The sequence below is a fragment of the Harpia harpyja genome, chromosome 1 (assembly GCF_026419915.1).
Source record: "Harpia harpyja isolate bHarHar1 chromosome 1, bHarHar1 primary haplotype, whole genome shotgun sequence".
NCBI lineage: Eukaryota > Metazoa > Chordata > Aves > Accipitriformes > Accipitridae > Harpia > Harpia harpyja.
The window spans coordinates 58,012,024-58,026,037 of record NC_068940.1 but is presented as its reverse complement, the minus strand read 5'-3'; the positions used below and the strand labels follow the sequence as shown (position 1 = coordinate 58,026,037).

At 42.4% G+C, this 14,014-nt stretch overlaps 1 protein-coding gene across 4 annotated transcripts in view; it reads left to right on the top strand.

Moving 5' to 3' along the window:
* HECW1 (HECT, C2 and WW domain containing E3 ubiquitin protein ligase 1) overlaps positions 1-14,014 on the top strand; it is a 279,914-nt gene that overhangs the window by 196,915 nt on the left and 68,985 nt on the right. For 2 of the 4 annotated variants that reach the window (XM_052795670.1, XM_052795679.1), the window contains 4 exons: positions 4,364-4,506; positions 6,528-6,628; positions 7,898-9,265; positions 12,676-12,777. In XM_052795670.1, coding sequence (XP_052651630.1) covers positions 4,364-4,506; positions 6,528-6,628; positions 7,898-9,265; positions 12,676-12,777 — 1,714 coding nt within the window. The remainder of the gene's footprint in view (positions 1-4,363; positions 4,507-6,527; positions 6,629-7,897; positions 9,266-12,675; positions 12,778-14,014) is intronic. The other 2 variants (XM_052795694.1, XM_052795687.1) reach the window with 2 other exon arrangements.

The following is a 14,014-nucleotide window of genomic DNA, read 5'->3' as shown; positions in this document are numbered from 1 at the left end:
TCTTGACCACTCTTGCAGAGTTTGCACTAATGACTGTGATTCAAGGAACTTAAATTTTTGTGAAAAAAAACCCCAACCAATGAACAAGCCCACAAAATGAGCTGTGGCCCCAGTGAAAATAGAGAGCTTAAAGATTGCTGTCTTAGATTGTGAAAGAAAATGCATGGTAGCCAATGCCAGCTGCAAAATATGAACGAATCTGGCTTCAAGGAGTGACTGTCAGGAGAATCAGAAATCTTTTAAAAATAATATATTTGGGCTCATTGTACTTAAGTTTTTGTATTCTTTTTTTTCTCTGCAACCATGAACATTATACTTCTTTTTAATGTGAAAGCTTAATTTCTGAGTTAGTTCTGTAACACTAAGAGTTGTGATAATAAGAAAAGTTCCAAATAACAGAAGGCTTACAGTAAAAATTGTAATAGTAACATCAAAAAATGGCAGCAGACTTATTCTTAAAATGTAGCACTTTTGGTTATCAGTGGTGTAGTTTGTGGGCATGTGTAAGAAGCCACATCAGATTTTCCTCATCCTGAAAAGAGTCAATTTTTGTCTCTGTTGTGATCTTATAGCCTCCTTTTCTTGCCCCTCCTTGGGATGAATTATTAATCACAACATCACTCAGTGTGAACCCAAGGGTACTGCAGAATTTATAATTGGTGTCTTTCTGTCATTTTTTTTTTTAACTTAGATATGAAGCTTGCGCTTTTATTTTCACAAACTGGCCATTGCTGTGTGACAATTAGCACATATTAGGCAAGGAAAGAATGTAATTTATTCCAGCAGTGATCTATTACTACTGTGTTATCTTAGTTATATTGGAGAAGACCATGAAACACAGGGTCCTTTCTCTTCCAAATAGATAGGATAGTAAAGGCCAAGGCTTTGAACAGTGTAAATGCAGCCAATGTTTTGCGGCTAAGGTACAGAGGCTGACACTTATCAGAAAACAAGGTGAAGGAAGAGAGGGAAACTAGGATTTGATGGTGATGTGCTTCCACATCCAAAGATGACAGTCCCGTCTTTCAATATCACAAGAACCTACATGTTTTCAAAAGTGAAAATGCGTTTATAAGTTTTTGAGTTCTCAAACCTAGGTGTTTCTCTGGGATCTATTTTTCAAAGGGCCAGAGGCCCATGTGTTCTGAAAACAAGGATTCCTTTGGGGTTTCCAGTGTGGGTGGCCTGAGCCTGAGGCAGCCGCAGTCAGGGATTGCCTTAGAAAAATCTTGCCCATTAAGGATTAAACTAGATGAGAGCAACAGCAGGAGCAAGTGCTTAGATAATGGAAAACTGAATTATGTAAAATTATCACTATTTTACAAGCTGTCTCCAAACCCATTTCACTGAGTTAACTTTTGATCTCAAACTGCAGTTGTTTCCAAATGGCAAAACCCTTGAGCTCTGCCACAGGACGCTTCTGGTCTTAAAGGCTTAATTGTGTTTCCAAGATGCTGCTGGTTTTATGCATCAGAGTGTTCTCCTAGAAGTATTTGGGAACTGTGATCATGGACCAGGGGCTGGTCACAGGGCAGTCTCATGTATCCCCAAATGCAACATGGTTAGCAGGTGATGAAATCAGAACACAATTTGATTTTACAAATTGTATGGAATATCCCAGCCTTTGTACATCTGAGAGCCACAGCTGTTCTAGGAAAAAAGGACATTTCCTTTGGTTGATTCCAACACACCTTGCTCCATGCATCCATACTCTCAGCTCAGGTGCTGGTAATTAGTCTGGAAAATGTCAATGTGTTTCTTGTGCAAGGAAGGAACTGTCAGGCTTGGTTCCACCTGATATTATGGAAACAAATACCCATGCAGATTCTGATTTGCTTCAGAGTTGTATCACAAGACAAAATATTAATAACATAGGAAGGTGCAGATCATTAACCTACTTTTTACTTTCCACTTATGAACGGTTCAGTCTTTACCTGTGTGTGTGTGTTCATGCTCTACCCCGCAGAGACTTTTTTACAATGTAGGTGTCAACAGCACAATAATGGAGAATTCATTAAATGGCAAATAGCTGTATGTTACAATAACCTCATTCAGTTAAAAGTTAATTCCCTTCTGCTTTCCTTTTAAGTCTCATGAAGTGGCAGTTACCCCAGGTTTTTAGCAGGTGAAACAGTAGTGGTAATACAACTTATTTTTGTAAGGCAACTTTCAATATGCATGGGTAATTAATGTTCTCCCCTTTGTTGGGTTTATCTTCTTTGGTAACCTGTTGCAAAGATGTAAAAGAAAATAAGAAGAAAATAACCCTTTAGCTGTTATTTCAATTGTATTTCTCTGATTATTTGCATTTTAACAGGGCCTGATTAACAGAATATCCCACTCATATTGGTTTCACTTGCAGCTGTTCAAACCAAGCCTTTCTGAAAATTAGATCATGATTCAATAGAGCCAGCAATTTAGGGCTTAACTCCAGGCCTTGATAACCCAGAGCATGATTCTGTTGTGAAGGTTGTTTTTGGCAGTGCGAAAGCTAGAAAATCCTTTCATCTATCTTAATATTCACTTACTACCGAAGTTGTCTTCCGGTTCAATACTGACCTTTCAGTTAGGTGAACAGCAGTCTTACAGTTTCCCTACTATTGTGCACCACAGCAGAGATGTCCTTTTTTTGATTGATGATATTCTAGTAGTAGCAGATCTGTTTGGAAAAATGATTCAGTGACCTGTGTTACCAGCTCCAAGTCTGTACTGAATTTAGCCAGTCTAGGAGCAAGCAAGGCCATGTTATCTGATATATTTGCTTTTCACTATTATTTCTAAATAGAGCTTTGCTTTCCCTGTGGGGAGATCCTGACATCTCCAGGTGCCCTAATGCTCCCACACTTGGAAACTGTACACATGGACTTCCTTGCTCCTACAACCTAAAATATCACCCTCCTTGTTACTACCTCAGGTTTGCGTGCACACAGTCTCTAAAAGCTTATTGAAACATTACTTACAAATGAAAACAGATGTTCTTAAAACCAGGTCAGCTGAGGTGGTGGTCACATATTTCAAAGCACTTGGTGACAACAGTTTTAGATGGTGCCATTCCTATCTTCCCCAGTATCGTTTGTTCCAGCAGCCTGTGCCATGGCTTACCTTCTGGTTTAGTGCTCTGTGGGACCATTGTTACAGATGCACAACTAACCAAATCCAACAGGTGTTAAAACTCAGATTTATTCTTCAGCAAAAGTTAGTTAGAAGTCCGGTAACATTTTATAAAACCACAGGCTCAATGATGTAAAGAGAATTAATACTACACGGCCGACTTAAGAATTCCCAAGATTTAAAGCGATGGCTCAAAACGCGCGTATCACTCACCTAAAAGCTGAGGGCTCTCTCCCTCGAGGAGTTACCTCGGGCGGTGCCCCGGCCTGAGGGGGAGTCCCCGACTGCAGACCCGCTGCTCCGAGGAGGACTGCCAACGTGTCCTCCGGCGGGACCCCGTTTATACCCCTGTCAAATCTGACCTGTGGTCATTTAATTCTATTGGCCAGGAGGGTCACCTCGGTGTACCTGGTGCATCTCGATTGGCCAGTTCAAATTTCAACCTGCAGCCTCCAGGGTTTCCTTCCCCTTCTCCCTTCTGGAGAAGTTTCGTTTCCTGCTGGCAGGATGGGGGGGGGCGGGATGTACTGCCACAACCATGCTGTGAACCAGGTTAGGAGATTGATCTGATAAACAGTATTTTCAGAGTTTTTCCTTTTTGAATTGGGGCAGGGATGAGCAAGACAGGGAGAGATTTTAAGATGTATCTGAAAACTGTGATCATATGTCCTTCACCTCACTAGATCCTCACTTCTCAATTGCTGAGGTGCGCCTCACAGCTGAAGTACCACAAATAGCCAGTCAAATGTAAAGAGGACTAATTTGACTTGGAGGGAAGTGCTGACTAAACATCTCTTCAGGCTGCCAGTTCAGTTGTACTTACATGCAGCTATTTAAAGTTTTTAGAACTTGTGCAGGGAAAAAAAGGAAAAAAAAAACATAATCTCTGCAATTACGTTTAGATCAATGATCATTGCTGGGTAGAGTTCATTAGATTTCTGTAGGTGTCCAGTCCTTTACCATTGGCAAGCCTTGTTTAGAGTGTTTGGATGCTACCATGACATGAATAAATGAAATTCATGCATTCCCCAAGCCTGATTCTGCAGCATTACGCAGTCACTATAGGGTGCTTTCACCTGCCTGCTTTGAGGCCAAGCTCTTTTTATTTTGCAGGCCTATGCCTTGGGGTCCAAGGACTGTTTCTGTCCTGTGAAAGAGCCAGAGGCTTACACAGGCTGATAAGCCACTAGCAACTGCGTGATGTTGTGGCCCAGCTACCAGCTTCATGTTCTGTGCTCTTGCTTTATTGCAGCAATTCGGCTTTGTTTCCCTGCCCACGGATGTCCTGGAAATAGAAGTTAAAGACAAATTTGCAAAGAGCCGACCAATCATCAAGCGTTTCCTGGGAAAACTCTCTATGCCGGTTCAACGCCTCTTGGAAAGACATGCCATAGGGTAAATTTGCTGTTTATGCTACTTTCTGTTGTTTAACAAGTGTGTTGCTGTTTTGAAGTCCCTGATGATAATCATTATAGTGATATAATGATTTTTAGGGGGAGTTATTAAACTGACAGTTGTCTGATGAATGATGTTGGTCTTAATTAGAATTTATAGGACTACAGGCCAGACAAAGAATTCCCTCTATAACCCTATCCATTGCATTTTGAAAAGTGAGAGCTGGCATTTAGGAAAGAAAACTGTTTTGTGTATCATGGCTGTGAATCTGGAGAGTGCAATATTTTCAATTTGAATATTCTTTTAATGTTATCAACAGGCTGTTTTCATGTTTCAGGGAACTACCTATGGGCTAAAATCATGCCAGATCTGTTCCTCCTCCCTTTAATTTCTAGACAGTGAAAATATTATTAAAAAAATGAGGCATTTTGTAACTAAATCTTTCTGACCCTACCCTGCTGACAAGGAATAACCAGTTCACTTGAGCTTACCAGCCCTGCCCTGCTTCCCTTTTGCATGAAAGTTCTGGGGAAGTGTATGCTGCCAAAGTAACACAAACCAATTTGAGGAAGACGGATAATACTCAGACAAAGCCAAAAAGTTGGCTCTAAACTTGTAAGGCTCAGACCTTGAGGAGCAGGGAGAGAGAGAGTCATCTCCTGAGGAGATCACATGCAATGCAGTTTCCAAGAAGGCATTTCTGAAAATTGGATCTCAATTCAGCAAAACAGCAGGAAGCTGAGCTTGTTGGAAGTGGTTTTGAACAGCTGTTTCAGAAACTGGCTGTGATACTGACAGCTGAATCTACCAGAAGGGACTAAGCTACCTCCCTGTTTCACAAGAAGGGAAGATAGAGTAGCTTTTTAGAAACCAGATGGAAAAGAACAGCTTGGGGAAGGTAGAGCCCTCTAACTGATATCATTGGCTTCCCTCTGTATGAGAAGATTTCTCATCATCTTCTGATTATATCTTCCTATTTTACTTCCTTATTGTAAACACTGTCTATCTAAGGATATACTTTGCCAAGAGCAGTGCCTCCAACCTGCACCTAGATCTGGCTTAGTTTTAATACTGTAGTGGCTTTTAAATCTCAGGCAAGCTCAATGAGAAGTATACACACAAGTTCAGAAAGATTATACACAAATCTTGAGATTGTCTCATTTATATGAGTTTCTGATGCATGTGAAATTATCCTAGCAAATATATTGGGCCCAACTGGAAGTGAACTATGTTTCTTCAAAAGATGTGTAAATATTACTATTTAGTGAACCCTTTACACTCAAAGAATGCTTTGCAAACATTGATTCAGCCTCATTCTGGGCAGCTGGGAAGTTAATCTCTTCTGTAGTTTCATTCTGTTCTGAGGGGTGGATGAAGTGTGGCAAAGGGAGGGACCTGCACAAGGACAGAATGGAGTCATTGATCAACCTTGTCAGGAAGGTGTTCTCCTGATATTTCAGCTTCATAGAGGTAAGAGGGGTGGAAAGAGATGAAGAGCAGTCATTCAGCCAGTTTGAAAAGAGAAGGTGGTAAGTGGGGACTGGCCTTTACAGGATTTTGAAAGAAAGGACAGGAAAGCTGAATTTTATGCAGATGGTGAAGGGAAGGAAATACAGAAATGCGAGGTTCTACGGAAGGGTAGATATGGTCAGATCAGCAGGGAAGTGAAGTCTTGTTACAACAGCTGAAGTGGGAGTTGTTTGCTTCCCATATTGATATTTTCATACCCATGCTGCAGAAGTTCCATTCCCACCGTTTTCTCTTTATATATATACATATGTGCTTGTGTATCCCAGAAGCCTGTCTTATTCACTGACTCAGCTGTTCCATTGTAATTGAAGACATTGTCCTCTCCTTCTCTGCCATTCGTTCTCTCGTATGCAAGTCAACACGCCCTCATGGCTGGGTTGAATAGCCTTTGAAAACCATTATGTATTTTTGTAGGACACAGCAGCTTTATCTATGCACAGTAGACATTGGGTAGGTTATAGTCTATTGTGACGATATTTGTTTTCTTTCAGGGACAGGGTTGTAAGCTACACTCTGGGTCGCAGGCTTCCTACAGATCATGTCAGTGGCCAGCTGCAGTTCCGATTTGAGATAACTTCTTCCATCCATCCAGGTAATTTTCAGTCTTAACCCATCATTTATCTAGAATTTTTTTTTTTTTTTTTTTTTTTTTGCTTTGCATTCTTTCTCCTCAGAAATCTGAAATCATTCCTGGCTGCTCTGGGACTTTAGGTACAGTCATGAGCAGGGGAAAGTGCATAAAGTCCCCTGTCACAGGATGCATCGTGAGTCACAACTTCTTCCCTGTTTCCCCCTAGCTTAGAGCTACTGTGTCTCATATCCCCCTGTTCTTGGCTGCTTCAAATACTCTGCCACATCACTGGGAGAGAAGAGGGTGGAAAACTAAAGTCTCATCTGCTTCTCTATCACCTGTCCTGGGGAAGTGCTAGATGGGCTGTTATGTCTAGAGTCATCTGCATTTGAGCACTTCATAAGTAAAAATGGAGACTGTAATAGTAGAGATTATTAGAAACTTTCTCTTTTTGATTATTTTTAATGAAAAAAGTAAAACAAAAAATAATTCACTATTCTCCTCCTTCCTTCCCTTTTGGTATGGTTTTAGTTCACATTCTGTTGTAGTTATTAGGAAGTCACTGTCATGATGGTGTAAGTTTGAACCTTGGTTTTCATGTCAAAGTCTCAGTAGCGTTGCTCAGGAACTCTTTGCCTCTCTATGGTAGTGCCCTCTCAGGTACACTTTGTCTAGCCAACAGCAGCTGCATTAGTGGTTGGAAATTATGACCTGCCCCTTGCTGGAAAACCCTGACTTCTGTCTTTTGACTATTTGGATGGCGTGAAAGAGCTAGGTTGTCTGGCATCTGGGAGGAGATGGTACAGATGAGGATCACATCCAAGGATGTTTTGGGGAAAGTTTCCACCTTTCAGGCATGTGAAAACCAGTTTTTTAAGTTCTCTGTTGTGGAGTCCTGTCAGCTTCGGCATGACAAGAAAAAATATCCTTAAAACCTCAGGGAAGACTTCCTTGTCATTCCCATGATACTCCCTCCAATGCCAGTTTGGCTCCAAGAGGCGTTTCAAGATGTTACCTTCAGGTTATGTTGCAAGGAGGCAGGGTGCTGCATACAGATTACCACCATGAACAAGCCCCATGATTGTTAAATCCACTGTACAAAGACTGCCTAGCAAAAAAAAAGTCAGCATTTCTTGATAGTTGCTCAGTTGCCCACTCATTTCACACTGTAATTTATGCTTTTAATTTTCTCAGATTGCTGTGGATGCCTGTGTCCCCACAGCCAAGCTTCTGGTTCAGTCAACACTTCTTGTTAAAGGAGTAAGTAATTTCTTTTCCTGTCTCATACAGATGATGAAGAGGTCTCCATTAGTGCAGATCCTGAGCCAGCTGACCTCCAGGAAAGCCCTGTGAACAACCCCACAGAGGAAAGCCTCGGTGAGCCTCCATGCATCAACACAGTGACCTCAGAAAGTACAGCTCCAGAACAGCTAAATGGATACAGTGTGAACAGTGTCGATAGCCCAGGGGCTGTCAAACCACCTGGGAAAGTCAACCAGAACAGCTTAAATGAAGAGCTAGCAGGAGATGGGGAGGTTGATGCGGTGCCAGTTCCTGAGCCCCTGGAATCCATCCCAGGAGAAGTGCTGCCGCCTTTGAGTGCTACGGACCTCACGGAGCAGCTGGCTCTGCTGGCTTGCATGCCTCCTCCTGAGACTGAAGTTAGGGAAAATAACAAAGTCAATTCTGGTACTCAGGGAGATGGTGGAGTCTTGACCAGCATAGAAACGTTAGATATTGATGGGGTGAGTGCAGATGTGCATGCTGGCAAGGACCTAGAGAAGAGTCAGGAAGAAGAAGGGGCTTCAGCCCAGGAGGAGGAAGACAGCAAGCTACAACTGAGGACCACAGCAAAGAGGAAAAACAGGCCGTGCTCCCTGCCTGTGTCTGAACTTGAGACAGTCATAGCTTCAGCTTGCGGTGAGCCAGAGACCCCTCGCACACATTACATACGGATCCACAACCTGCTCCACAGCCTGCCCTCGGCACAGATGAGCAGCGATGGGGAAGAAGAGCAAGATGGTGGCAACGGTGGGGAGAACGATGAGGAGTCTACAGTCAAGGAGGCGTTGGAGAAGGAGGTAGTCAGTGAGAGTGAGACAGTGGCAGCAGAGCCTCCTCTGGAAAATGAGGCTGAAGAGAACTTCAGCCAGAGTACGGTGCCTCCTGGTACCTTGGATGAACAGCTCTCTGACTTGAATGATGGGCCGTTGGATGGGGAACACCCCAGGACAGGAAGCGAGAGCGAGTCGAGCTCCAGGCCCAATGGTGACAACGAATGCGAGGCGTGCGACACTTCTTGCTACAGCCCCTCCTGCTACAGCACTTCTTGCTACAGTACCTCCTGCTACAGCACTTCTTGCTACAGCACCTCCTGTTATGACAGTAACAATCGCTTCTCCAGCCATACCCGCTTCTCCTCCGTCGACAGTGCAAAGATTTCTGAGAGCACAGTCTTTTCCTCACAGGATGATGATGATGAGGAGAACAGTGCTTTTGAGTCAGTGCCAGATTCAGTACAGAGCCCTGAGCTGGACAGGGAGCAAGTGGATGGCTCCTCCCAGTGGCCAGATGAACTAGTAGCTCATGGTGGGAATCCACAAAGAGCCACAGAGAGTCTAGACACCCCAATAGCAGGTCCAAGCAGCAGAAGAGAAGGTTAGATCCTGAGAATCGATGCGCTGAGCAACCCCGATTATCTGGATGTCACAGAAGGCATCAGATAATTGAGGTTTCAGATAGCTCACGGTTTATTTCATACAAAGCTGGGGGCTGTGAGCTGGGCCAGATATCAGGGAGGGTTGGATAATTGAGCCTGTCCTTAAAAATCCCAGCAAAACCAAATAAATCAGTTGGGGATCTGTATATATGGATTCCTGTAGATATACATGCATCATTATAAAATCAAGATTAGCTGCTGTAGTTATGTGGCAGATCAGCATTATCACGTCCACCAACTCATTCCTTATTTCCTGGGATTGTTCCATTTCACATATCTGATGTGCTGCCATGTCTCTGATAGTCAGTGAGAAGACCAGCTTGTGCTTGTCGAAGGGCAGATATGCTGATTTACACCAGCTAAAGATCTGGGCCAGTTTCTGTATATGATTGGTAGCCATGCACAGTCATAAGCATGGAGAAATGCAAATATTTGTCTCTTACAAACCCAGTTTTCTAGCCCCGTTTGTTCCAGTTCCCCAAGTATCAAACAGATCTACGTCAGATTTCACAGACCATAGAGTAACTCAATGGAGATTTACTTTTTTTCTTAGATACTTTGAAACTAGAATGATATTGAACAAAATTTTCATCTCCATATCCTTCTCTAGAGATAAAATAAGAAAGTAATTTTTTGTCTTTGTAATTTAGGTACTGTTTTCCCCAATCCCTCCAAACCACTACATTAAATTCCTCCCGTTGGTAACTCATTTTATGTTGTATGGAGTTACATGAAGGGTGGGTTTGATCACTCATCTTTTCTTCAGCTAGTGTATAGTTTTTCTCCAGCTGAAGAACTAAAGGCCTCAGCAGCAGCTAAGGAGTATGCAGCAAGGTCAAGAGGTAGTCTTTGCATTCCCAAATCCTGAGTTGTCTGTCTCCCCCTGTAAGTGACACCAGATTAAAATGGCACCAGAAGGATAACGTATTTGGGGATCGCTGGGAAACCCCAACTAAAGCATCCTTCTACCAGTTCCTTCTCCATTCCCAATTTATTTACCCCCACCTTCCACTGCCACAGACTCTATGCCAGCAGAAACAAAGGTGAAAGGCTGACCTTACATGCTGGACTGTGTAAAGACTTTGTAGACAGCTGGGCCTAGGCAATTATTTGCTCTGCAAAGCAGAATCTAGCCCAAAAAATTAAATTCTCAGAAGTACACAGAGGTATAGAAACCCAGTTTCCTTCCTTGCAGGTGAGGGTCTTTGTGTGTGGACAGCATTTATGTGCAAGTATACTTATGGGGGCACGAGTGTGTGTATGTGTGTGAGACCATGCTTACAGATTTGATGGCCGTTTTGGACCGTGTGTACTTCTGAGAGGGCATGTGGGGGGAGAGGGTGTCTTCTGCATGTGGATTCAGTACAGCTCCAAGATTGTGCCCCTTAAGTGTGTATAAAGGGCGCTGCAGTGTTCACGGTGGCTTTGCTTTGATTAGCTGAGAGAGAGTATGTCTGAAGGGCAGCCCGGCTCTTAGCACTCTTTTGGTATCACCGGGGGTGCTCCAGTAAACGTACACATTGCTTCATGACTTGGCAGCTGTTACAAATACAGTAGATGTGGTCACCTCCGTCCACTCCAGGTGACTGACACTACCATGCTTCCGCTGGCTTGGCGTAACTATCTTGACTAGGGGAGAGTCAATTATGGTGAGGTAAGTAAAGAAACATAGATGGATGATTTGGTAGTTGGTGCTACAACACCTGTAGTAACAGCACAGTTTTTAAGGCTGTGAGAGATGGACTTTTAGCACTGAGTAATAACTGACATAACTCTGCTGTCTGTTCAAAACATGCAACAGATGCAACTGTGAGATACGCCTATACACAAGTGGTTTAATGAAGACATTTAACAGGCCATAGGGTATCATCAGAGCACCTAGAAGAGGGAGTGTTTTTGTCTAAGTGATTTTTCTCACTTCTGGATGGTGTGAGATTTTTTTTAGTTTTATACAAAATTGGCTTCTGCCTTCTAGCTGTTGGTTGTTTAAAGAAAAAACATATTTTTTGGTAAATGTTTTTTTTACATTTGATAGCTATGTGTTTGGGTTTTTTGCAAAATGTTCATTCTTAGGCTATTAAGATTCTGACATTAAAGACAGCTAAACCAGCCAGCACACAGTGAGTTTGGCTTAGCCAAATGGTTCTGGTGATGTTGGAAATGCTAAATATATTTTTTCCCTCAGCTGCATCTTTCTGATGCATGTAAATGTTATGTTTGCGCAATTCAGATTGTATCTGTATCAACAGGTCTGCCTGGAGCTGGAGGTTATAGTGAAAAACTGTTAACCGCACAATATGAAAATGTGTCCCTTAGTAGGATAAATAGTCCTGGTTTCTAAGATTTAAAAGGACAGACCAAGAAGGAATCTGAATTCTGGAACCTGGGAAGTTTTAATGTGCGGGTTCCTTATTCTCACAGTTAAGTCTAAGATCAGGAATTTTTTTTCATCCCTACTATAACTTCTTAGTTTCTTGAAGGATTCTATAAACACTGACTGGATCTTAAGGTACTTGTTCCTTTCAACAGAACATGAGTTTGGACATTTGCTTAGGGTTTCATTTATTTCATATTTGGATATATAGACATATATACAATGTTAATGTTTAAAAACTTCCTCTGCACTGTCTGCTGTATGTCTCTCTCTCTTCTTCTTCTTCTTTCCCTCTTCTGTATCTCAGGTCTTCCTTCTTTATCTTGGATCCTGACTATGTCTCACTATCTTTTGTCCTTCTCTTCTACCACCTGTCTCCCACCTGTTTCTGGTCCTTCTCTCATTCTCCCTCCTTCCACCCAAGATAGACTCTTTGAATTTTGAAAAATACCTATAGAAGGGGATGATCTTCTGCTTTGCGGGAGCTGCAAAATCCTGCCATTCCAGTCCACTTACACAGCCATTGATCTTATGGAAAAGCAGAGAAAGATCCAAGGCAGCTTTTAGCCTTGTATTCCACTGATGGGATGAATTAAAAGTTGGAACCAGGATTTTGCATGTTCCTGCCAATTTCTGCAGAAGCTTGAGTTTGGTTGTACATGCACAATATTTCTCAGAGATCAAGCCTGATTCTTCTCTCGCTTACACTTGTGTGTCTATGAGTCCAGAATCTGGCCCACAGAAGTTTAGCATTGACTGAAACATGAGCTCAGAGCCCTGACTGCATTATTTTAATAATTCTTTGGCATATGAGTTGTTATTAAAATAGTGCCTGAAAATAGGAATAACCAGAGCTGCTAGTACACGAGGCTAACCTATTTAAAAAATAATCACTTGTTTTACAGTAGCACATTTTTTGAACCACATTGTGAAAACAGTGAATGACTGTCAATGTCTTGAATATCTTGTCCATAGGTGATTGTCCTTTACTCCATAATTCTCAGCCAGTCAGCCAGCTTCCTTCTCTGAGGCCTGACCATCATCACTACCCAACTATCGATGAGCCTCTTCCACCAAGTAAGCTTTAGTTTTTTAATTTATTGCATTTTTCAGCTTTTCCTGTTAACTCAAACAGTGTAGAGGTCAGTATGTCTTTCTAAATAACCCCATCTGTTCTGTATATACATTCTCCAGAACCCAAGCAATATGCCCTCGTTTCCCTTATTTGATCCTGACTTCAAGTGTTATATTATTTTGGACAAGCTCCATAATCTCCCTCTGCCTTGGTCCATCTTTTTCCTTAGCTACCATGAAATGAAAATAAGAATATTTCCCTGTCAGTGTGTTTAGAATCGAATGAGTGGTTATCTGTCAGGTATTCTGGAAGCCTTACTATAAAACTTTCTGGGTGGTGTATCACCAAAGTACTGTGATTTTTCTATAATGTTTGTCTCCAGGTTTTCCGTAACCAACTTCAAAGATGGTTTGGGATGGCAGTCCCTGTTGTCTGTCAGCTCTGCTTGCAGGTCCAGCAGGAAACCTTTCACAGTCAGGATGCTCCTGGGACAGACACGTCCAAATCTGAGCAAAACCAGCAGAAGCTGGGAAAAGGCAGCTCATGTAGAGTGGTCTTGTTGTACTGTCTTTGGATTTGATTATCAGTGAATTTTATGTTCATTATGGACTGTAATGGTGTCTGCAGTTGTGCTGGATGAAAATGAGAGGGTCTTAAGTAGCGTGATCGATTAGCAGGCTGATAATAGGGCTTTTTTACCACCGAATCAACTGCCGGAGGTGTTTTCACTTGTCTCTGTAGCCTTTCCCTTGTGTATTCCTGGAGGATTACCTCGCTTTTTGCATTGGCGTTAAGTGCCCAGCAGAGCGCACTCTATGCCCTGCTACGTGCTGCTGATCTCCTTTCAACTTCAGCGTATGATTTAACAACCTAAAATGTGCAGTGCCTCAGAAAAACAACCAGGCGTATAAACAAAGCACTCTGTTTTCTTCAAAGCCCAAGAAGGGAACACACTTACTTGGCCTATGGTGCCCTTGACAAATAATTCATCATTTACCAACCATGCTGTCAGTATTCCCTAAGCCAAAAATAGCCCCAACGCTGGCATCAGCTGCACAGTAGCATGAATGATTCAAATGCCTCTAGCCCAATGAAGTCTTATTAGAGTCTCACTGTGGCTTGCCAGTGAATGATGAAATGGGAACAGTTACCTCTGTAACAGGCAAATACTTCTCTTCTTCCCGCTCTTACCTCAACACTTTGTGAAAAGGGCACATTCCCTGTTAGGTGACTTCATGA